Source organism: Nestor notabilis, unplaced genomic scaffold (genome assembly GCF_000696875.1).
Source record: "Nestor notabilis isolate BGI_N333 unplaced genomic scaffold, ASM69687v1 scaffold5447, whole genome shotgun sequence".
NCBI classification, from domain to species: domain Eukaryota; kingdom Metazoa; phylum Chordata; class Aves; order Psittaciformes; family Psittacidae; genus Nestor; species Nestor notabilis.
In genome coordinates this window covers 3,795-29,592 of record NW_009935003.1, presented here as the reverse complement: position 1 = coordinate 29,592, position 25,798 = coordinate 3,795, and the positions used below count along the sequence as shown (strand labels likewise).

General features: G+C 40.6%; 1 protein-coding gene across 1 annotated transcript; it reads left to right on the top strand.

Annotated features, from left to right (window-relative positions):
• Positions 1 to 349: 349 nt before the first annotated feature.
• On the top strand, positions 350 to 23,124 carry RNF150 (ring finger protein 150; the record flags this gene model as incomplete). The annotated part of the gene is made up of 5 exons (XM_010017605.1): positions 350 to 600; positions 7,721 to 7,792; positions 8,223 to 8,305; positions 16,523 to 16,619; positions 22,914 to 23,124. Coding segments are annotated over 5 exons (714 nt in total), but the record flags the coding sequence as incomplete, so codon positions are not given.
• Between the last annotated feature and the right edge of the window lie 2,674 nt (positions 23,125 to 25,798).

The window sequence follows — 25,798 nt, the reverse complement described above, 5'->3', positions numbered from 1 at the left end:
ATGGGCTATGATAAATGTACATGGAGTGCTGGATGGAAGGGTTCTGGCTGCAGCATCTCTGCCTTTCTGCAGTGCTTACAGCAATATTGTCTAGATAAGCCTCAGCAGTGCTGGAAATCTGTGTTTATGTCAACCCATGAAACATGTTTTGCATATCTCATTGAGATTAGTTCACAGAAGCACCCTATGTAACTGATTCTAGTTGAAACCTTCACCAGATCTATCTGACTTACCTCTCAGTGAGCAGGAGGAGAGAACAGGAAAAAGGGGAGCTTTCTTGTTACTGTTATGCCTTTTGGCAATCACTTATTTTACTTAAGGTTTCTTTTTTCTCTCTCCTCTCTGATAGGCCTAGAAGATGTTGTAGCAATAATGATTCCTGAACCCAAAGGAAAAGAGATAGTGAGCCTCCTGGAGAGGAACATTACTGTGATGATGTACATAACCATTGGGACACGCAACTTGCAGAAGTACGTCAGCCGGACCTCTGTGGTGTTCGTCTCCATCTCCTTCATTGTGCTAATGATCATCTCACTGGCGTGGCTGGTCTTCTATTACATCCAGCGATTCCGCTACGCAAATGCCAGAGACAGAAATCAGGTGAGCAGTGCTGGAATGGCTGTCTGTGCTTCCAAAAAGTCACCATGGGATTCAGCTTACAGCTAAAAGTTGAGGGAATTGCGAACGTGTGGTAAAAAAGACAAACCAAAACAAAAAGTAAGAAAGTAAAAACAATGGGGATATAAAAATGCCTGTATTTGGAAATAGCCAAGACTTCTGTCAATAGAGATGGGGTTCAGGAAAAAAGAAATTAATAAATATAGTGTGTATATATTATGGGGATTTTCTCTCATGCAAAACACACAAGAAATAAACAGAAAGTTGATGTTTATTAGTGAAAAGATTGCTTTTATAGCTAAGTGACATAGAATGTATATAACTAACAACCACCGGTGTCAAAATGATGGCTAAACTGTAACGAGGTATGTAAACGTCTGTGTGTGAAACAGGGGTTCACGATAGAAGAAGAAAGAAAAAAGGAATAGAGAGTATTTTCATTTTAATACTTCTTTAGAAAGGTCTTGGGCTTGAAAGGCAAACATGTCCCTGTTTTGACAATGATCACTGAACATGTAAGTGCTGTAGTAATAGCCACCAATATTATTAAACCATTGTTTTTTGTTTTGGCATCTTGTCCAAACCCCTTGAAAAAGATACAAAACTTACAGAGCTGGAGAGAAGTCAGCAGCAGTGGGAATAAGCCCTAGGTCCTGAGGCCCTCTGGATTTATAAGGCACTGTGCATCTTTATGGTAGTTCAGTGATGAATAATAATAGCAATGATAATAATAAATTTAATCTTTTCTTGTCTGGATGCAACTATCTTGGCATCAGCAGAACTGTGAAGCTGAGACTTCTACATTTCATTCTAATGGTGCAGTAGAAAATGCTCTCAGTGTATGAAATCTGAGGAGATAACCACTTTACTGCAGGGAAAAAAATGCACTGTAATTCAGAGATGTTTCTGGATCCTTAATAAATTACTGTCAGGGTAGGGGGACAGTTGCCTTGCTTGCTCTGCAGAAAAAGTAAAGCTGAGATTGTTAATAATCATCTTGTGAAGTATTGCCACACACTCTGCAATGTATACTTAACATACAGGGATCCCTCCCCTACTGAAATTCAGGCATCCTCTGAGGTAGAGTGCAGCTGCTCTTTATTTACAGACAGAAAGAATATATTTTCCTTTAAATATACAGCATGAAATTTTGGTACTTGTCCCAGCTGGAATTTGAACATCACTGGCAGCAGATTGGCTGTGACTGTGATGGCTGTAATAATTTTTAGATGCTTTGGCTGCAAAAGCACGTGTGCCTAATTTATGTATGTGACTACCGTAAGTGTGCTTTCAATCAAGTAATTATACAGGCAGATTAGCAGTGTAAATAGACATACATAAACATGAAACCCAGCAAAATAAGAAGCTCATTCAGGTAATATGCTATAGGTTGGAAGTGATAGGTTTATATGTTCAAGCAGCTTTCCTTTTCAGTATTTTCTTTCCAAAGTCTGAATGAGAGTAACATGTGCACAAGCAGTTGTTGTCTGCATAGGTTTTAATAACTGTTATTATACTAGTTCTGTTCTTCAGAAGAATTACAAAGCATGCCTCCTAAGCAATTATTTATTATTAATTTTTTGACAAAGCTGTAATAATGATATGGGGCAAGCTAGAATTTCTTCATAGACTTTCTTCATCCAGTTCTGCCTGACATCTCTAATCTCTTTATTAGCTCTTTTCATATGAAAAACAGTAGCAATACAGAGACAAAGCTTGACCATTTGTATTAATGAGTTGCTATGGGTTTTTTTCTTTTATTGTTAGCTATGGAATATAATAGTGTAGGTAGTTCAGAAGAGCTTATCTTCCTCTTGCCTTTTCCATGAGGGTTTCTCTGTTTCCCTTTAAGTTCTGCTTGTTTTTTTGTCTTTAACACACTTTCTTATAGCACAAGGATGGGATCACAGAATTTTATGTTATTATCTTGTATATTCAGATATATACAAGACAAACTGTGCTGCTTTGCTGGAGCAGGATTCTTTTGTCAGTGTGCACAAAAGTTTTTGCCATTATAGCTTGCATGTGTCTGTATGGTGTTGTGCTTATCTGTGGGTAAAGCCTTGCATGTGTTGTAAGCACCTTCATTACTAGCTACCTTTAAGAAAGCTGCTTCCTTCTATTTGTATTTGATGTACTCAGGCTAAACTTTATCCAAAAGCTGAAACATTTGGATAAACAGAGCATCAGATGAAGGGGGAGCCAGCTTATTCAGAGGAAGTTGTGCTGTCAGTTCCTACCCTGCAATGCGATAAAATCTAACTCTGCAGACTGACTGCCCTGTTCTGAAAGTGCAAAAAACTGTGACTCATTTATTAGACTTCAGTTAAAATTAAGAAATAAATAAATAAAAAGCTTAAATTCACTTTGACATCCAAGTGAAATAAAAGACCTTGTTTTAAACAAAGGCTTGTGAGGGCCCATGTTTTCTGTGTCAAATAAGAACCTACGTCTACCTCTTAGTTAACCTCCATCTTATATGCTCTTCCTGTGTTTGACTGATACTAGAGTTACTTCCAGGAGTAGTAGGAACTACTACTAGAGGAGGAAATGGAGTTGCCTCCTCTGGATTGGTAGTCTGGGCAATGTGCTGAGGGAATGGGACAGTGTGACTAACTGCAAAATATGATTAGCAGTAAAAGTAGTTATCTCCAAGCAGGAGACCTGTTGCATTGTTACATGAAAGCAGGATTTCTGAACATCTTTCTTGAGTCACTCCAAGTCTCCTGAAGTCATCTTCTATTTTGCCTCTTCCAAGCTGACCCATTGCAACTATGTCTTCCTTTGATGGAAAACATAATGTGTCTTTTTATCAAGCTTCATAACCACCTTTGCCTTCTTATCCTCTTTTAAATGGTGATCCTCATTTCCAGATCCGTTTCCTTTCTTTCACACAGCATAAGTTGCTGATCAAGGCATAAACTCAAAAGGATTTAATTATCCATCAAGAAAGCAACGAGTCCAGCAAGTGAGAGCTAGAAAGACCAAAGAATCTCCTGTAATCATTTCCTGTGACTCCCCAGTGAGATGAAACCTGGACGTACAGCATGTACATCTTCATCCACTGCTCTTCCTCGCTATGTCTGCAAAATCCAGGTTCACGTGCCAGTAGGAAGACACAGCTCACTCCAGTTAGTTGCCTGATTTTGAGCTCAGGATATCAAAGGATTCTCACTGAACACCCTGGCCCATTCATTCCATCTTGGCTGGGAATTAATGCAGTGGAGAACAAAACTGCCTTCCATTATGGGCTTGTGCACCTGCAGCCAAGTTGTCAGCTACAAATGTGGTTAGATTTCAATTTTTTTAAAGTATCTCTATGACAGACAAATCTACGGTACATGTGGAAGTAAAAGATAGGTAGCAATATTCACATGGATGAAAATCCCAGTCATTCACTTTTTTCCTACCTAAGAAAATGTTCAGGAAGTAGGTGGTTGTCCTGATAATATGCCATTTTGATCTGAGGAGAATAAATTTGTGTAAGGAAAGCATAGGCAATATGCTTCCTTAGTTGCTTATTCTTGGAGCCTTCCTGAAAATGAGAGAGTTTCTGCGTGGAAAGACTGTGAGAATTGTTTGCATCAAGAGACATCAGGTTGCAGTGCTAATTGGAAGCAGTTTGGAATTACATGACAAGCTAAGTCCTGGAGATAATTCAGAAAAATGTCGCTTGCTGTCTCAGCCCTGTAACAGCCAGGACAGAGGCTTTAAGAAAAAATACCCAAGAAACAACAAAACAACCCTGTCAGTGTGTCAGATTTCATATTTCACCAGTGATAGCAGAGTAGTAGAGTTCTCTTTTTGTCGTCTGTGAGATGTGAGATGGGAATATGGTGAGGGGATGATGCTTTAAGTGCCAGACCTGTTGGCCATGTTTATTCTATGTCATTTCTTCCCACTGGTTTCTTGTTAAGAAGTTTTCTGTAAAGTCATTTTGAAACCAGGTGGACTCTTGTGAGTTTTGCAGGATAGTGAAAGCCGAAGCAGGCAGTGATTGCACCAGGGCTGAGGAGAGTTCTGTGTGTCCTGGCTTAATCTCCAGTGAAGGGCCTACTTTAGTATGTGACTGGCAGCATGTGGAGGGTCAAGTAATTATCTGAGAAGGAAGACTGCTGGCTGTGGCTTTGAATGACAGGTTTGTGTCACTGAATAGAGACATATCTTTGAAGCAGCCTGGGGAAGATGCTTCCTGTGGTGGAGCCTGTAAACTTTATCTGTGGTACAGGACATGAGTCTGATACCTCATCCTGATGGTACATTTTGTTCTGTGCAAGGCACAAGACTATCTTCTCCCTGCAAAGATGATAGTTTAGTAAGGCCATTAAGAGAGAAGCAGTTACCATTATTTCTCTTACATAGCATCTATGGCCATTTACTTCTTCAGGAACAGACCAGTGATGCTTTCCATGCTACTGTCCTTCCTTTTCAACCATCTCCAAAAGACCACTGCTTAACTCCTTCCAGTCCAGTACTGAATATTGCAGCCTTGCTAATGAGATTGAGATTTATGATTGTAAATCTCTAAGCCTTACTTTAAACCCTTGAATTATTGTAATGCCTCTTACCTTTCAGGTGAAATCATTGGTTAGTGATAGCATGCCTTTCGTTCAAATGGAAGAATCCTTTGAAAGTATGACTTACTCCAAGATATTCCTGTTCTTTAAAAGATTAAATTATTCTCATTTACATCTAAGTCATGAACTTGTCTATTTATTATAGATAAGAAAAAGCAAACATGAATACAAGCAGATCAAAGATGTACATGAGTCTTTAATCTTGTCCTTTCCCCTTGAAGAATGTGTAAAAAAGGAACTGAGACATTTCATTAGTTTAAGTAATAATAATGATAAAAAGGAATCACAAGCAATTCCTGAACCAGGACATAATGGTTCTTGTCTTGCTGCATGTTATCAGTCTCTCTTTGATTTATATTAAAGAAACAAATAGCTGGCAAGAAATGTTTCCAAGTCTCGTCTGATCCCTCTGTTTAAGGGAGACTATGAGAAAAATGTATCACATAAAAAGATGTTGTATAACTACAAGATACACCCTCACATGTAATAATTAGTTATGATGGAAAGCTTATATGTAAATCTCGTATGACAGCCAAGATCGTTTTCACCTCTTTAGCCAGATCTAAAATTGTTCTCTGCTTTCAGTATTGCATGCATTTTGTCAGTCTTCCATGTCTTTCTGATCCAATAAGCTTACTCGCTAAATTTAATTCAGTGATTTTAATTGAATCTGAAGAACAAAGTGGTAATTTATTAATTGCATCTGTATGGTGATTAGCTCTCAATTTACAAACCATGTCCAGCTTCCTTTCATTTTTGGCTTCATGCTCTTAGGCTTCCTCTCCAGCTGGAAACCGATGCTGCTGACAGGCCCCTCTGAACTCCAGCACAGGCAGTGTTCCCAGCCCGAAAAGTTGAATGTCTCCTGAGTTACCAAACCTCCTAAGTCTCCCTCCTATCTAACAGCACATGGCTGGAAACATGGATGGATAGGGGAGGTAAAGAGAAGAATTCAGGTCTTTTCTTGGGGGCATATTGGGATGTACTGTATCATGAACAGTTGTAAAACTGTCAAGAAGACATTGGAGTAAGTACTGGTAAATGAAACTGTACAAGAAAGGCATTAAAAAACTGGAGAGAGCCCAGAGGATGGTCACCAGTATGGTCTGGGGACAGGAGCACACAACATCGGAGGAGAGGCAGAGGTAGCTCAGCTTTACTAAGCCAGGAGAGGAGCAGAGGAGAGGAGAGAGGGTTCTGCTTGCAGGCTTCAGCTGCATAATGGGTGGTTGGAGAGGAGGCATTCAGACTTTTCTTGGTGGTGCACATAGAATGGACAAGGGTAATGGTCACAAATTACAACAAGGGAAATTCCATTTTGTATGTTAAAAAACCTCAAAAAACTGTGAGAGTGGTTAAACACTGGAACAAATTATCCACAGAGGTTGTGAAATCTCCCTTCCTGGGCATAGTCAAAAGCTGACTGGACACAGCTCTGACTTTGAAGTCGACCCAGCCTTGAGCAGGGAGTGGGAGTACATGACCTCTTAAAGACCTTTCCAGCCTGTGAGTCTGTCTCCAGATTACCTCGCTTTTGGTTAGCACAAGTGAGCAGCCAAGTCCTTGGAGCACTGATGCAGGCACAAGCTCAACTGCACGGGGTGCAGAGGTAGATCTGCTTAGCAGTGGTTGAATGAACTGCCCCACAGTGTTTGCAGACTCTTGGAAGAGGCACGCATGTCCATCTTCAGCGTTTGAGAGCAGGGTGTTTTGCATCAGGCTGTTCTTACATACTTTAATCCTGAGTGGCTGTGACCCTGCCAGCACAGTAACAGTGTTTTGGAAATACGGGAGAACAGTCAGAAACACCACATGGTAAGCAATTCATTAAGAGAAAGGCAAAGAACAAGTTACGTATGGATACGATGTTACTGCAGGACTGTGTAGTGCTTTGTGTGTAAGAAACTGCAAATGCTTTCACCTCATTTTTATAGCATGGAAGCTATAAAGCTCCTATAAAGTAGGCAACTGTATTGCAGGAGGAGAGAACAGCAGAGAAGATTGTTCAGGGTGTTTGTGGTTAACAAATTAACAGTTCACTTTCAGCACTTACATCTTACTGAAGATAATGAACTAGTTCTGGAACAACTTACAAATAAAGACATTCTGAGTCTTAAGTCCAGTGTTCACTCTATTTACTAGCCCAGGCCTTCATTTAATAATGTATTTTTCACAAGTGCCGTTAGAAAAAGAGAGGGAAGAAGTAGGGTGCACAGATAGCAGACTTGTTACATACATTGCTGTTCACCAGAAGAGTGAGTAGCGTCGTGATGGGCTCACGTGCAGTCTCCACTGGAACTCCATTAAGACCAGCTTTGCCTCATCGGCCACTGGTTACCAGCAAGCCTGGAATACCTACTGTGCCCTTACTGTGAATGACACTATGACTGACCTCATCTGTTTATATTTATACAACACTGTCCTGTTTCATGTACAGTCACTTCAGATTATTAACCAGCCTAGGGAGAAAAGGTGATTATTTTTGCACTGGTACTCTTTGCTTAAGAGCAAATTTTGTATTACAGCGCCGGCTTGGAGATGCTGCAAAGAAAGCAATCAGCAAGCTGCAAGTCAGAACAATCAGGAAAGGTGATAAGGTAATTTTTCAAATTGCTCATTACCAAATGAAACTCTGTGCTGAGGGTTCCTTCAGACCACTGGGACAATGAGAAAGAACAGAAGTGGCAATTGCTTATTTAGTGTCCTTCAGGCAGGGCAAGGGGAGGGGCAGAGATGGAATACTGGTAAGCTGTTTACTGATGGAATGGAGTAGAGAGAGAAGGGGATTCTGTGAAGATGCAGGAAATCTGAGAGTTAAAACATGCTAACTAAATCTGCATGCTTCCCAGGGCACGTTTCCAACTGGAAACGTATTGGAAAATCTGACTTTCTTGTCTTGAAATGCATTAGTGGATTTGCAGCATGCATCAGTGACAGTTTTACTTTGTCACATAGGCTCTTGTATGAAGAAATTAGCTGATAAAACAAAAAAAAAAAAGAAAATTATCAATGTTCTCTTTTTTGTAGGAAACTGAGCCAGACTTTGATAACTGTGCTGTTTGTATTGAAGGCTACAAGCCCAATGATGTTGTAAGAATTTTGCCTTGCAGGTAAGTTGAAGTTGCTTTTAGCTCTGATATTCTCTCTACTTAAAGACAGGCTCTGTTCTCACAGGATCACACTGAGAGCTTGGGGAGTGATGGGCAAGTTTATAATTTTGATTTATAATGATCTGTTGGTAAAGATGCCTAAAATGCCCCTTTATTCAGCTTCAAGTGTAGTAGTGTTGATAGTGGTGAGAACCTGAGTTTAGTGTGATAGTCAGAAATTTTGTCTGATCTTGACCTATTACAGAGTCTTCAGTAGGATTTTTAAACTAAAGGTTTTGATTCTTCTGTTTTCCTCACTGGTTTTCTATCAGTCCAGAATAAGTGCCTTAGAAGAATTTGCTCATGACTTCAAATTGAGCCCTGGGCACAGCAGCCAGGGATAGAGCAGGTTCTGCTCCCCATGGAGCTACTACTTTGCTGTCCTGGGCTATGTCCAAGTGCTGGGAAAGGGATGACTTCTATCAAAAAAAAAAGAAACTCAGCCATTAAAAGAGATATGCTGAGTAGAAACAGTAAAGCAGAAAGAATGTGACAGAGACCACGTTACCTATTGCTGCCATGAAAATACTTTCAGGGATGTGGGACATGGTGGTGACAAGAAGAGCTGCTGGGCTTGTTCTCTCTTTTCTTCCCTTCATGTGAATGTGCCCTGTGCAGCACAGAGTAGCAGTGATACGACACAGGAGCACAGCTTCTTGCCACCCATAACAGCCATATTCGTCTCTCTGTGCCACTGTAGTGTCATTTATGAGGTGTTAGCTAATGAGGATTCTCTAAAGAAATCAATTTCTTAGAAAGCTTCCTAGGAACAGTGATTCTTCCAGGAGAACAAGAGCAAGTGTTTGATTTTCCTAGAAACAGGACTCTCAAGTGCTGTAGATACAAAACAGAGAATTACTTTTTTTTTGTTTAATAGTTTCTTTCTTCTGCTGCAGACATGTTCACTGGCTTTAGAAACCAAAATATTTGGGGTTTTTCCTGCTATGTTTTTCCTGAGTAGATATTCGAATATTACAAGCCATCCATTTCTGTTCATTCATGTGACTCATTAAATCTGTTTGCTGCCATCACTAAATGGCAAATTGAAAGAAACAGATTAATCATAGATTTGACCTAGTGTAAATCCCCCACAATGACAAATTGCATGTGAACTCTTTTTTTTTCTTTCTCTACAGATAGGCACAAATACATCACTTGATGAAGTAGAAATACAGAAAAATGAGAAATTACCAGAAAATGTGGACTTTGGTTTGACATCAAGCCTGTTTTCAGAGAGACATAACAAAGCTTGGAAGTTTTGCATGATAGAGACAGGCAGTTTTTGGAGGTAGTTACACAACAGCAAAATTGCATCTAGGCTCTAGTTTTCACTTGTGTCTCGCCTCCTAATTCAGTGAGGCTCCAGACTTTGTCATCCACAGTGTTGAGTCAAACAAAGTGAATAGGAAACACATAGTTAACAGGTGATGTTCAGTTCTTGGCTGACTTTAAAGGTCGCCTAGCAAATGACTCATGGTAAAAGGGTAGCAGCAGCAGCAGAACTGTCTGGTAAAATACTCACAGCTTGAGCCTCAGCAGTTTTGAATTATAAAAACTCGAAGATCTTTCTCAAGCAGCTGTTTCACAAACCCTGGCTTTCCTGCTACACAAATTGTGAGGGCAGTATTTTACACATTCACATGGGTTTGGACTTCCAAGATAGGAAATTGTAGTCATGATTCCTTCTGCTATTGTCAGTCTCATGTCCTCATCCAAAAAAAAAAGGGTGGGGGGAAATTAATTTCTGTCTCTGTTAAGTAAGTGGGAGAGTGTTGAAGACCTACGAACTCTATAGGTTTCTTCCTCCAGCATCCTCAGTTAAACTGTGTGCGTTTTCCAGTATGGGAACTCATTAGACTGTTGTTTAATAAGAAGCTGGCATTTCACCAAGCCTTACAGAAGCCAGCACAGTATGACACCAGTGCTGGCTGACCTTAGTGTTTCTATACAGGGGGTGCTCAAGATGTAGAACTTTTTATCTGCAAAGCCAAATACTCCCCAGGAGCTGTACATGGAAAATGCTGCTTTGTACTGCAGGCAGTACTGGGAAAATCTGCTAGCAGGCACACTCTTATAAAGCTCTGTATATCTTGAGATCCCTTTTTAAGGCTGGTGGAGCCTGAATCTCCTAAGAAATTGCTACCAAAAGCCCACCAGCCAATATTGCAGTGGATGAGCTCTGAAGTCATGTAGATAGATGGTTACTGTACTTATGCTGTTTCCCCAAATGTCCTCTCTTTTCTGCTGGCAGCCGGCACTGGGATAGCCTGTTGTTATGTATTCCAGTCTGGAGAGCTAGGAAGAGAATTCAAGTTAACTTGTGCTTCTTCCTCTCTGCCCTCTTTAGCCAGTTCTCACCACTGACCGTATTAATAAACTTCACTCTACAGAATGTATTAAGTAAATACGGAGTGACACTTGCTTTTTAAAAAAGTGTTGGCTTGCAGCTGTTTTTATGTTTAATGGTAGCAAGCATCACTGAAGTTATCTTTGAAGGCACTGACACAACATCAAATGTAACCAAGTTCATTGTTCCCAGGGTGACATCTCTTGTCATAGACCTAGTTCCTTCTGCTTGTCCTCCATCTCTAGCTTCAAAACACCTCTGTCCTTTCTGCTCTGGCTTTGGAGAAGTTGCTGGTGCTGCTGCTCCCATTGTGTGCCTTTTACTGAACTTTTACTAAACTTGTACGGAGAGGCAAGACAATTCTTTCAACTTAATTTCTACTAAGTTCTTCATAAGCTTTTTTTGGTAGTTTCATTTCTGTCACCAGTAAACACACTTTCTGACCCCATTCCAGCTCGTTCCCTTCCTCTGAACCTTCACTCCATGAACAACTGTGATTTCAGAGACTGCTTCAGTCTTCCTTTCTCTTTTTATTAGCTTCCTGTGAAAATTGTTTCATCACATTCTTCCTTTTGATTCCTTCCTTTCATTTACCCTCATAATTATCATCTTTTGTTCTTCCTTCTTCCTCAAAAATAAATAAATAATACTGTACATGAACCCCTAAAAGCTCAGACCTTCTCACTGAATACTGCAGGACCCCTCAGTCTCTCACCAAAACCCTTCTTAATCCTCTGCTTCAGTCCTATCTCTAGTCCAGGCAACTGATGCTCTTACTCAGGGTCCCTAGGGATGTACGTCTCTTTCTGCTTTTGTCTCCTTTTCTCTTTGCTCATGCTTCTGGGAAAAGTGACATGACTACTACGTTTGTTTGCATGCAGTTTAGAAAGGTAGGACTAGGAACAGAAGGTGGGAAGTGAACAGTTAAGTTTCCCTTAACTTGGAAAAAAAGCTCCTCAAAATTGTTGGCAATCTGAAAGCTTTACAATAGTTTTACAACAATCATATTATTATTATAATTTTGAGATTAGCCTGAAAATATTTTTTTTTATATGATTAAAATTGCAGCTTTGCAGAAAATTTAAGTACATTTCAAACAAAAGTAATCTACAATTAAAAAAATACAAAGTGCTGTTTAGATAATAGTAAATGAAATGCTCTGGGACTTTGAGGTTCTTTTCCTTTCTTTGTGCTCCCTGAGCTTTACTCAGGCACATGCAGTCACAGGCGAGTGCCAGAGGGATCCCAGGAGGCCACCACCTCTGGAACGTTTACACAGGGACGCTCTCCATGTACTTCTTAGTAGTTTTTTCCAACACACTCTGCAGTCTCCTGGGATGAAGACTCTGCAATTCCCCTGATAATTTATTGTAGTGCTTCACTACCCTGACTGTGTTGAAGCTTTTCCTCTTGTGTAACCTGGGTCTCACTTGCTGCACTTCTAAACACATCATTGCGTCTCTTATCCCTAGGAGAGGTGAAGAACAGTTGTTTCCTTTCTCTTTATAAAAGCCTTTGTTGTATATGAGGATTGTTATGACATCTCCTCTCCTCTCGCCTTCCTCTCTCTCAACTAATTAAGTACAGTTCTTCTGAGAAACTTGTCAACCCATCCAAATGAACATAGTTTTGCAATGCCTGTGGTTGCACACGATTTGTTACTGGCTCTGACTCTGACTGTCAAAGCCATGTCCCAGGCTCGTACTTGAAATATCTCTCTTACTGTTTCCCTGTGTGGGTCGTTACTTCTGAAATCATCCATGGTGCTTCTACCCTCTCTTTTCTTTTAAAACTGGCATCAGGCAGAACTACAGAGGAAGAGGGATTTTTGTTGCTATTGATCTTTTTACATCTTTGTCTTACCATGTGACAGGGAAATATTGCAGTCGCTCTCTCATCTTACTTTGTGCTGACCCTTATTTTGCCTGATTTTGGATGATAACCTTATCAGGACATCAAACAGTTGACAATTTGTTGAAAGCCTTAAGCGTGCATATAGTGCTATAGCTAATAATGAATAAAATAAGCTTTCAAATCCAAATCTGCAAAGCATGCCACCTTGCTTCTCTGCACAAATGTTTATGTGTTCAAAAGTAGTTATTATGAGTGCTCTAATCATATAATGTGGTACAAAAATTAAAAAATTCAGATCTTTGTCTGATTTTGATAACATTCCATTTCACCATAAATTTCTATCAAATAATCAAGTTCTGTCTCATGTACATATTAAATCTGAAATTAATAGAGCCATAATACACTGTGCTAATTTAATATTGAGAAGTGCAAAGTGACATGATCTGTCATGTATTTAAGTGGTAGGATTTATTTTAGAATATTGTTTTTTGAAGCCAACTTCAGGAACACTAAAATGCAGTTTTTCAAGTCTTTAAGGCATGAAAGTTCCAAGCTTTTGGTGGTTAACAGACATTATGAAATGCTGTAATATGAACCACAACTTGACTGAGGCTTGCAAAGCTTGAACTGGAAAACAAAAGGAGGCTTTCTAGTCTATGGTAAGATTGCTTGGTAGAAGTTTTTGGGTTTTTTAATCCAAAACAGATTTTGGAAATTTATTGGGGTTTTTTTGTTTTGTTTTTTTTTTCAAGAGAATAATAAATATCTCAGGTTTTATAAATGTACTGATTATTTTGGCACTAACATGCTTCAGATGGTTGCCATTAGGCATATTTGTTTATGGATTTGAGTATATCATTAAAGAAAACCAATCACTATCAAGAATTTCATCATTATTTCAAATAGCTGAAAAAAAAGATGTTGACTTTCAGTATTCTCCATGAATTAACATACCCAGGGAATTCTGTTGGTTAGACTTCTAAATGTAAAATTACACATGTGTGAGGACCTTACCTTTTTTTTTCCCCTATTCAGACTGCTTGCCTATGATGGGCTGAGTATGTCCCTTCTGAGATAAAAAGAAGGAAGAGTTACACAGAACAGACAACAAAATTTGATGCACTGTGGTTTTATCCATTAAGGCAAATCCTGTTTGGAAGGAGGGTTGTGAACTTATGTAGCCTTAGTAAAATGGTTTAAACTTGAAGTATCACGATGCTTCATTTGCGCTCATCATGTTGACATACAGGATCAGATGAGGTTTGACAAAGTTTGGTATTGCAGCCAACTGATATAATTAGACTAGGTTGAGCATCCAAGAACAGATTTGCCCTTTCCCATAGTTGTGTGAAGTCAGATGAAGTACAGGAATGCTATAATTTGCCACGTAGCTTTGTTTCACAAAGCACCCATTTCATCTAGAAGTAGTGAGAAGAAAAGAATAAGATTCTGAGTTTTCACAGTTTTGGCTTTGAATTTCTAGTGTTATTTAGGACTGAAGCCAGCTAATAAGCCAGCCAGCTACTATGTGGGCTGACACCGTGTTAGTAAGAGCCAGGGTTGCAAATAGATAGTGGTGAAAGTGCACCTCAATATCTTAGACCAATTTGAAAGCCCATGTGTATCTTGTGTGAGAGAAGCTGGGACACAATACAGCAGCCAACCCATTCAGCTGAATACATACCATGTAGATATTTAAAATTGGTGCATTAAGTGATTCTGGCTTTCTTAGAGATTGTATTTCCTTGTGGAGGCTGGTATGTGCTCCAGGCAGAGCCTTAGAATCATAGAATCATTTAGATTGGAAAAGACCTTTAAGATCATCAAGTCCCACCATCACTGCCAAGTCCCACTAAACCATGCCCCTAAGTGCCATGTCTTTTGAATACCTCCTGGGATGGTGACTCTTCCACTTCCCTGGGCAGCCTGTTCCAATGCTTGACAACCCTTTCAGTGAAGAGATTTTTCCTAATAGCCAATCTAAGCCTACCCTGGTGCAACTTAAGGCCATTTCCTCTTGTCCTATCACTTCTTACGTGAGAAGAAACCAACACACACCTCGCTACAACCTTCTTTTAGGTAAAGGTTACCTGAGAGAGCAAAGCCTCCTTTTCTCCAGACTAAACAACCCCAGTTCCCTCAGCTGTTCCTTGTAAGGCTTGTGCTCCAGACCCTTCACCAGCTTTGTTGCCCTTCTTTGGACCCACTCCAGCACCTCAGTATCTCTCTTGTAGCGATGGGCCCAGAACTGAACACAGGATTTGAGGTGCAGCCTCACCAGTGCTGAGTACACTTCCCTGGCCCTGCTGACCACACGGGTTCTGATACTAGCCAGGATGGTATTGGCATTCTTGGCCATCTGGGCACACTGCTGGCTCATATTCAGCTGTTGACCAGCACTCCAAGGTCTTTTTCCACCAGGCAGCTTTCCAGCCACTGTTCCCTAAGACTGTAACAGCATTGCATGGGGTTGTTGCAACCCAAGGGCAGGATCTGGCACTGAACCTTGTTGAACCTCATACTGTTGTCCTCGGGCAGCTGTGAGCTGTGTCTGCCTTTGGTTACCCGGTGGGTTTGTGTGGCTGTGCTCTACAAGGCGATGCACAAGGGGCAGTGGCAGCACAGGGAAAAGCAGGCTGTGGACTGTGCAGATCTAAAAGTACAAACAGAATGTAAAACTTCAAGCAGACTGAAACAAGACTTTCAGGCTCTGACAAGTAAAATGTGTGACACCTCTTGCAGGCCTGGGAAAGGAAATCTTTCTAGAGCTGATCTTCATGGTGTGTCAAAACAAGCAAATTAGTTTTAATTTCCACCTTTAGAGCAAGACTGTGAATGTTTATCAAGCCTCATTCTTCAGAATAAGATACCCTCTTTCAGTTTTGCTGAAGTTGTTAAGTTATATTAGACAGTTGAACTAAGGTCCTTTCCAACTGAACTATTCTAACTGATTAAAAAGGATCTTTAGGAAGGCAAATCAGTTTTCAGTTTCCTACATGCCAGTGTCATTTCTGAGGCTATGTGCATGGCAGGAAACATTTCTCTTTTTCTTCAGGAGTGTTGCTGAACAAACTTCACAGACTTGGGCTGAGCCCCGTCTCCTCTATTTGGCCTACTCAACAGCATTTCTTAAATCCCAAACCCCACACTTCTGCATTTTATAACATTTGTACTCTATAACTACAGGGTAACAGAATATACTCACAAGAGAAAATACAATCTGTCAGTCAGGTGCACACACTAAATATCTCTATACTCAATCTCAGTTTGTGTGAGGCAAAGCTAGACAAGAAACTTTCTGTTCCCGCACCTGGATAATGTCTAAGAAAAGTGGCCCCCAGCAGCCACAGGACTTAGAGGGTTGTTTAGTGGTCATTTCAGACTGAGCACAGGATTAGCAACAACTCCTTCAGGGCTGGAATTGTTCAGGAGCTCACTCTGATGGACAACTTCTAAAGAGCAGGAAAGTCAGGGAGGATGTTTTAAAAAGTATCATCCTGCTTTTTTCCATTTAAATGAAAAGTAGTATTTTTTTCTTTATTTACTTTCTTTCCTGCATTCTAAGAAATGCTCAACTCCCAATGGCTTCACATTTAAATTATATGTAATCAGGTTTGTCTGCAGAGCCATCAAGAGATACTGATACAATTTTCACCTTTATCATCAAGCAGGTTTTGTCTATTGACCTTTAACATTTAAAGAACATGGGTTTTGCTGATGCATTTTGTGTGTTTTTTTCTAATTCTCTAATTGTGTACATACCTGTTTTTTCCAAACTCAATGTCCACATGTGCTTGAGATGCTACAGAAATATTTTTAGTCTTGTGTGCATAGGATGTAGTTTTGCAGTCCTTGCAGAGGTCACAAAGCACACCATTTGAAATACTCTCACTTCACCGAATTCAGAAGTGTCTGGTAGTAAGTGGTAAATTGTGCTGTGGTGGATTCAAATTAAAATATCCTGGTTTTCATTGCAGGCATCTTTTCCACAAGTCCTGCGTAGACCCCTGGCTGCTAGACCATCGAACCTGCCCAATGTGTAAAATGAATATTCTAAAAGCTCTAGGGATCCCGGTAAGCACATCACAGAGCAGCTGGTCGGGGCAGGAGGGAAATACCAGCTACTTGGGTATATCCTTAGCCCGTTGCCTGTCTGTTCCCATCTTTCTCTTTTTGCCATGTTATTGATTTATTAAGGGGAGTACAAGCTGAAATGTCTGGCTCTACCTGTCTTCTTCACACGACTTTGATTAGCAAGGAAGAGCGTATATATGGGGGTTGGTTGGGTGTTAGGATTTGTGTGTCTGTGGTTGCCTGCTTTGTGGAGCAGAGGGTTGTTTACTGGTGTTTGGTGGATTTATAGATTCTTTCACATAGCTTTTGTTTGTGTTTTAAATCAGGACTGGATTTTTTGTGGGTTTGTTGATCATGCTCTTAGTTCAAATCTCAAAGCAGAAGGTCTGCAAATAGTATTTTTCCTGCTGTACTAGTTGATGACAACTAATTGCTTATTCTGGGGAGCAAAAATCTTTTCTTTGTCTCAAATTTCTCTTCAAGTCTATCTCTAGCAATCTCTGTGCTCCTAATTCCAATTAGGAAGCATTTCTGCCAGTAACTAAGCATGTGGCAGACCACATGACATACAAGAAATTATTAAGCTCTTTGTTATTTGGAACATTCAGATGGGTTAGAAGCTGCCAAAGCAATTGATCTTTTTAGTTACATGTTTACAGTTAGATAGTGTGTTTCCTGTCTGCCGTACAGTTTCCTAACCGCAGCTATCACAGAGATCACGGACTTCACCAGGAAAAAGTGAGTCACTTTCTCACACTGTGCGAGGCTTGCCATGTGAGAGTGAAGTTCAATACTCCAACACCATAGGCTGATGCATTAATAGGTGCTGTAAATACCCTCCCCAGTTACAGATGGTGACATGCTTGCTGACATATGAAAGAGCTATATAAAGTAACATAGCTCATATGAACATACCAGGGGAGCTGATACAGCCATTCTCCAAGAGTTCATTTTCATGGAAACTGGGAAGCCAAGCAAGTTGCTGCAGAAGAGTTCCACAGCAAGTGATGAAGTATGTTTTAACTGAAGTAGACAGATATGTTAATCAATCTAATACAGTCCAAGACAAAAGCTTTAAATGGGAAAATTGAAGTATTGTAGTTAGGGTAACATGTTACTACAGTTGGACTGCTTTTTTTCTGCTAAGCCATGTGTATTTGTCTTTAGAATGTTAAAAGATGATACAACTGTTAAATCAGTATTTGAGATGTCAGGAAAAAACAATGAAGGCTGCCTCTGACATTCAGCATCTCTGCACCCAAGTTAATACAGAAATTTCTCCCCAGGTTCCATGTCTCAGTTCACAGGCCTGCCAGTGAGCAGTTACGCAGGATTTTGACAGCTCTTTTCTGTACCCAGTATATTGTTCCATGGCTTTCTTCTGCACCATGCAGGACCTTACGATCTCTGCTCTCACACTGGTCCATTCACATTTTTGCCCGAGCATGTCATTAACATGCTTTTCATCCAGCTTCATAAACAGGGGATATAAACAAAGCAGACCTCTACTTTCTAGAGGCCTGCAGTGAGATGCTAAGGTCTTCCCAGAAAGTTTAGTACCATTAGTATTTACATACTAATGTAAAGAGACCAGAATATGTCTCTCACTGATTTCACTGGCAGCTCCTGAAGGCTAAGCATGTCCGCAGGCTGTATGAGGCTGGGTACATCAAGAGAAAAGGCCCAGAGGCAATGTGTAAGGATTTTGATTTATGTGACTGGCTCTTACTACATATGAACAGCTCTGTGATGGCAGGTATATAACCTAATTGCCAGGAATAATTAAAAGTGACATTCAGTTTCCTCAGCCATTGTTACTCTTCTCACAGCTCCAACTGTTTCTCTCTGTACTGCTTAGCAGAAGGGGGTCCATCCTGCTCCCTTCACTAAGAGCTTTCCACATGGAGCTTTTGGAGAAATAATTGTACTGGGCATATAATTAAAGAATTAAAAAAACCTCACTGCTGAAACCAACATAAACAACTGGGTCACATTAAGATTTCAGAATCGGTCTCAGTGCTGGTCTCAAAGTCAAGTGCTAGAATGTTAATGTTCCACTGGCAATGTCTGTTTAGTGGATTTTATTGTATGAATTTCTGTTAAAAGTTCCCTAGGTTGTTCTAAGAAAACAAACTGAAAACAGCCCACTCCATCATTTGGAGGAAGCATACTAGCTCCCACCCGCATGGATCATCAATTAGGTTCATAAGGAGAGAGCTGTATGCTAGAGCCTTACCCCTCAAGGTGACTTACAGTAGGAGATGTTGTCCGTGGGATCCGGGAGCAGATGATAGCCTTCATGTCAGAGGTTTCTTCTGGCTGACAGCAAAGGAGGTGGGAGTCTGAGAGCATCTGGTAGATTGGGGGTTAAAAATTCCTATACTGCTATCAGTTGCTTCTCTTCCTCTGCTTTCTCTGCCTTCTCTTTCTAAACTATGCCTCAACTCCTGCTCCTCCTTCTCTTACACAGCTCCCTTTCCTGCTTCTTTGCATAATCTCTCCTGCTCAACCTTTATCCTTTGGAGTTCATGTCCTGGTGTTGCTGCTCGTGCTCCCTGTTCACCTCTCAGGACCTGTTCTCCACCCGCACAGAAATTGTGCATCCTCACCCCTCCCACTGCCTGGCACCAGCTGAGGGCACCCCATTGCGGGCATCAGTCCTGTAGGGTGCTTTCTTGTGCTACCATAAGCTTACAGGCACCATGCGAAGCCCAGTTCTCTTTGGAGAGTGTAGTTGTCGGTCCTGAATAACGCACCAGTCTCTATCAGAGGCTTTCAGAGGCTCATGACTTAGCCAGATGTCAGTAGGATGTTGTGGGAAAAGACATTTCCCTGGAAGAAGCTGTAAAGCTCTAGGGCTTCTCAGTGAGAGGTGGCAAACATTTCTGTAGAGTGGATAAAGCAAAATACCATTCCCTAACCGCATTCTTGAGGCTTGCTGAGCCATCTTAGCTGAAATTTCACACACAGAAAAGCAGCCTTAGGCAGGCAGCAGTCTCTGATGGGAAACTTGAGAGCAAATTTGCCAAAGTCCTTTTGCAGGCTTTTACAATGGGAGAAATGAGGAAATCTTGCCATAGGTAGGGCTAATGTGCTGGGCTTTTTTCCTGCCAGCTGCATGTTTGTCCTGTGGTTGTTATTAAAGAGCTGGCTTGCGTGACTGTGGATATATTGTGCTTCATTTAGCATCCATACTCAGGATTTTCCAGGAAATGATTGGTTAAACCCCAAATATCTAAATGTTTCAATTTACTTCACATCTAAACTCTCCATTTATTTTGTAGCAGAGACTTCAAACATTATCTTCCCTAGAACAAGATTCCCCAGGCTGCTGTGAGGCACCAAAATGACGGCACTCATTTTCATGGTAGCTGGCACCCTAACATCTCTGCTTTTCACCATGGCACTCTGTAGCTCCAGAGGGTTATTAACTAACTATCCATCTGTAAATGGCTGGCGTAACCTTTTCCACTGACTCTTTGCTGGTGAGTCCAGCTCAGACTGTAACTCATTTGGCCGTAATATTTGAGGTGAATTATAGGTGAAAGTATCTTTCACTTTCAGAAACCTACACTGCTATTGGGGTGATCATATCACATAAAATAGTTTCCCCTGCTTCTCCCCCTTTTCTGCAAATATCTGCTGGATATGCAGACAGCTGCATTTTTGGCAGCTGACTGGATGACTCAAAGCTATTCACTAAGATCCTTAGCCAAACCCTCAGAAGTCAATACAAAGCCTTCCCTTGACTTTAGTGGAATTGTGCCCTCAAAGCACTTACATGCAGGGAATGAGAGAAACCAATATAATTAAACTTAGCAAGTGTATCTGGGTCACTCTGACAGCAAAAGTCATAATGTATTTTTTTCGATCAGTATTTCATATCATTAGTGTTATAGTATGCTGCTTAGTTTGGGGTATTTTTTTCCAACTAAAATGATTCAGGAGTAAGGGGATTAATTATATCAGGCAATGCTATTTTTGCATCTTTAATGTTTGTTTTGCTTTCAGTTGTAATTCCCTGTTTTTACAGGTTTAAAAGTTAGTGATAAAACCCAATTCTAGGAATAACCAGAATCAGAGCAAAGGACAGGAAACTGATGCCCTGAAAAAAAAACTTTGAAATAGTTTTTCCTATAGTAGGGAAGAAAAAACAGTCCTTTTTTTCCTCCAAGGTACACTGCCATGAAAGCCAAAGTTAAAAATGAAAATCTGAAAGCATTTGTTATAATAAAGAGTGATAGATCTAAGGAATAATTTTGGGTCTAAGTCCTACAGATGATTGTTATTTCACTTACAAAAGTACAGGTTCAATGAGTTTCATTAAAACCTGGTGAAAAGCTGAATGTTCCTTTATCCCAGTTCTGAGGAGCTCTCGCTGCTTATGGATTAGACTGGAGCCAGAAAATGACAATTTTAATTTTTATTCTAAACCTCAGTTTGTGGATACCAGGTTGTTTAAAATGCCTGTCTTTTTCATTATGAACATTTGTGAAAAAATATTTAGGAGATGTCCGCAATCAGAGAGGAAATATGTGGGAAAAGGCAAAACATGCTAAGTTTCTGGTTCTGCAAAATATGTAAGCATATGGTAACGTTCTATGCCTGAGTTCAAAGGGACTACTTTTGTGCTTAAAGCAAAGTGTCAGTCTTTGCTGTATCATATTTTGCTTCATTTCTAGGTGCCTGCTGTTGGACATAGGCAGGTAGTGAGATTTTCATAAATGCCTTAGCAAGTGAAACAACTAGGAATAGAGTAAGTCAGATCCACAGAGCAGAGTATATCTCCTCTGACTTGAGCTATCCAGATGTTGGATTTCCAGTCTAGCAGCTTAAGCCCCATCTCTGCTTAGTACTGAGCAGTAAGAAGGCAGAGGGGGCAATTCATATCACTTATCTTAGGGTGGGATAATGACACAGTGAAATTGTCTCAAACCATTGAATTTAGAGGAAACCTAAGTGACCAGTCCAGATTAGCTGTCTGACTCCTGGAGGATAAAGATAAATGGGGAACAATTTAACTTTACATTTTCTAGCTTAGCAAGCTATCTGTGTAATTGCAGCTCAACCTTGCTATGTCCCTCTGTCATTTTGGAAGCTTTGCACCCTAACACACAGCATCCTCATTTCTGCATCAGCCTTGGTTTTTAAAACTCCAAAACCTAGTTCTTGAAATAGTTATGCAAACAACTTTTCTCTATGCCTTGAGGAGAACTAGACCTGGTTCTATGGGCAACTGGCACAAGAATCTGCTTCCTCTTAGAGGAAAAAGACCTTTTTTAGTCATATGTTTGTCACCAGTGTTTATGGGGAGCTCCACAGAAATCACTGATGTATAAACAGAAGCATCAGGCTTATAACAGACAGGTCTAGGGAAATCAAACATAGAAACTAGTCTTGGACATAGTACCTTGGAACAATCTTCTTTGCTGCCCTGTGCCCACTTGAAGTCTAAGTGCTTTTTATGAGTGCTCGGTGCTAAGGATACTGTACAAGAGGTGGGCCCCACAACCCCCTCTCGTTGCTTCCCTTGACTTGAAGAGCTTGGCTTATTCTGAAGGTGTTGGTGCATTCACTATGAAACTTCAAGAGAGAAGTGTCTAAATTCCCCAGAACTGGATTCCATCTTTGCTCTCTCTGAATCACAAAGCAAGAAAAGCTATGGATCAAATGATACTCTTCAAATTCCCATTATTGCTTGTTTGTTTCTTTTCTCATAATTTTATTTTATAGGAAATACAGCATTAGCAAAGGAAAAGATCTTTTGATGTTAAAAATCTTGTCTTATAAACAGCTTTAGCTTCTATTTTTGCACCCCTCCCATAGATGTGCCCACAGGCATTTCCCTTGAATTCTTATTCCTGAAAGCTCTGATACCAGCTCTATAAAATGTGTATTTATGGAAAAGATAATCATTCCCCTTCAGCTGCTCTCTCTGTTTACATTTGAAATCTGACTCAGCAATCTGCCTATGTTGAGCAGATCATGTCAATAAGTGAGTTAGTTTTTTAATGTGTACTCTTTCAGACCCTTTAAAAAGTATAAATAACAATATTTAGAGATTATAGATGACACAGTTTAATGTGGAATATTTCCAGTGCATACTTTGGATCTCTCTTCCAACAGATTGTATTAAGCTTTAAGTACATGAAAACAAACAAACTGTGCATGTTTGTTCATCATATGTTGCCATTTCCAATACTGAAGGTGAAAAACCCTGAAGAAGTAGCAACAGATAAATTAAATCTTTGTTATCAGGTAAAACTCAATTTTCGTGGTTTTTTTTCCCATTAGCCAAATGCAGATTGCATGGATGATATACCTCCAGACCTGGAAGCATCCATAGGAGGACCACCAACCAACCAGATAACGGGAGCCAGCGATATAACAGTGAACGAGAGCTCTGTAGCCCTGGATCCCCCAGTGCGGACAGTGGGTGTACTACAGGTCATCCAAGATGTAGACTCCTTTCCCCAGGCTGGGGAGGGTAATTTCACAACAAGCAGTAAGTTCCTCTTTCTGGCAGAATTTGCACTGAAATAAATGTTTAGAAAGTGGCCTTTGAGGTCTTTTTCACTGGAGCAATGGCATTACTTTAAGCCCAGCGGAAATCTACAGGGTAAGTAAATTTAAATATCATGTTGTTCTGCTCTACTGCAAACACTTGCAGCCTGTGTGCAACTCAGCGTGTTCAATAGCAAACTCTAATTGGAGTCCCCTGCATGGACAGAACAAGCTATTTCAGTCAAAACAATGCAATACAAACCTATGGTCATCTTCAGATATTGTCTATAGTAAGTGATCCCATTAGCCATGATAGCCTGCCATGTATCACCTGGCTTCTTTGTGAAGCAGATTTGGCTTGCCGTTCCTCACCGGGCTACATGTTACTATGTGGAAGTTAATTCTTACCTTCATATCATAAAATAAATAGTGAACACAGCGATCACTTTTACTGCCTTTGGTCAAGAAAAGAAGAATGGTTAATTCTGTTTTTGCTGTTCCTTTATCTTCTTCCATCAACTGATGCTTGTCTGGTTATTTGCTTATACTTGAACTTCTCATTTCGAAAGGATTGATGGTCAGAGTTCCTGTACTTGAAAACCTGAGGGTAGTGAAATAATGCTGTGAATTTGTGCAAAAAAAAGGAGAATTTGGGATGTTTTCAATGTGTTTAGTTTTCACTTGTTTAAGGGGCACCATTTGATCCAGTAACTCTCAAAATGTCTGCATGACTCTCTGTTCCTAAAAATTATATTCTTTCTTGAAAAAAATCTACTCTGACAGTTTAAAAAGAATGTTGTCAGCTGTTCTGGGTGAGGACTGTGCTAGTCTAAAATTCTTATTTTTAGGTAAAATAGCAGATCAGTAGAAAATACATATCTGTTTGATACGAGTCGGTGTATTAGTATTGACAAGGCTATTGCAGAAAATCGTCAGATATACTTGAAGGGAGTTAGACAAATGTGGTAAAATACAGGCTTGTGTATAGAGTCAGCATAGGTCCTGGAAAAAATTACATATTTTCAACCATTTCTAGGTAGTACTATGGTCCTGAGAATGAAAAAGAAGACAAGTAATAATATGATGTGTAAAAGGTAGGAGAGAGAAATGAGAGAACTAGGCTGCAATGCTTTTACATTAGTCTCCTTACTCCATGGAGAGACTTGATAACCACATTTTTGCTCATACTGCAGCCAGTCTCATGGCAGTGAAAACTTGTGGAAACACTAGACTTGCAACCTTAGCTACAAGTGATGCAGAAGTGGATTTTTAGGTTCTGCCTTTGTGAATTAGGTGCTGGTTTCAGGTTTGGTTCTTTTATAGTATAAGTCTTGGATTCAGTAAGGGGTGAGCAGCATGGTTGTAGATCTCATCTATGGCGAGCCTGTCAACTGGTGGCATGCAACTTTCTCAAGCCTCCTTGAGAGCTAGCAAGAGCTGTTTAAAATGAGATGTTATTTTGTTCCTTCTACTGTTTTTAAATTCACTTGAGGCTGATGTAAACCATGAAGGAAAGATTTTTACTTCATGGTTTCACAGTGCAACTAAAGAAGAGGCTAGATGCTGGTCTCAGCTGTACGCTCTTACCACTCCTGAAGTGAGCAGCTCCTCTGGCAGATAATTATCCTTGTCCTGCTTTTCTTTACAAGGTCTGCTGTTGAAGTTGGGAAGGAGGGTCATGGTGTGCCCTTTACACCCACAGCTGCATGCACATGCTGAGAAGAGCCAGCAGCCTGGTGTGAAGCCCAGCAGTAGGGGCAGTCCATGCTTTTCATCCTGGAATCTTGGCACACCGAGAAGCAGTTCCTCTGGTTTGTCATCAGGGGTAACAACGGTGTGGAGGCAGCCAGGGCACACAAGAGCTCGGTGTCTCTCCAGATTCTCCCTTCCCCTGCAGTTTTGTTTCCAGAGTCTGTGGAACTCCAAACGTATTTGTTCTTCATTTTCCAAGTTGCCAGCTAAGTAACTGGGTTGAAAACGTGCTCTGAGCCAGCAAAGTACTGCAAGGCCTGCAATACCTTGTTTTTCCCCTTACCTCTAATAACATTGGGCAATAGACGCTAAGACTGGGCAATCATGAAGGCTGACAGCAGAGCCCATGGACAAGAAGCTCACACCAAGACCAGTGGCCTGTCTAGGCACATGAGTAATGAGGCAGCAAACCATAGAACTTCAGGAGAGCTCCATCGCTTGAAAAGGCATTTGGTCTGGGGAAGGACTGTGAAAAGGGGGTTTCCCTTGTTATTTGAGGAAGAGGGAGAAGAGAGCAAGGAGGAGAAACTGGCAGATGGTTGAGCTCTGTGAAGGTTGTGAACCTCATGCTATCACAGGGGTGACTGGGGACCCACTGCTAAAAACAGACCTTTCCAGTTGTTTTGTGAGGAAAGAGGAGTCCTGAGGAAAGCTCAAAGGACTTTGGGAGGTTCCAAAACCTGGTCTGTGTCTGCCTATGCTGTGCCTGTTGCACACCGTCACTCAGAGGACTCTAGTTTTAATGCATGGTTAGCTGTTGTCACTCACCCAGCATTGATATGTAGACATGAGTCTTCATCTGGATTTCTCATCTCAAAGTGGAACACAATACTTGAATATTAGTCAGTGGTAGGTATGCAGGTTTACATGCTGTCATCACCACATCCAAAGTGGTGCAATTTGCAGTATTTCCCAGAAACAGA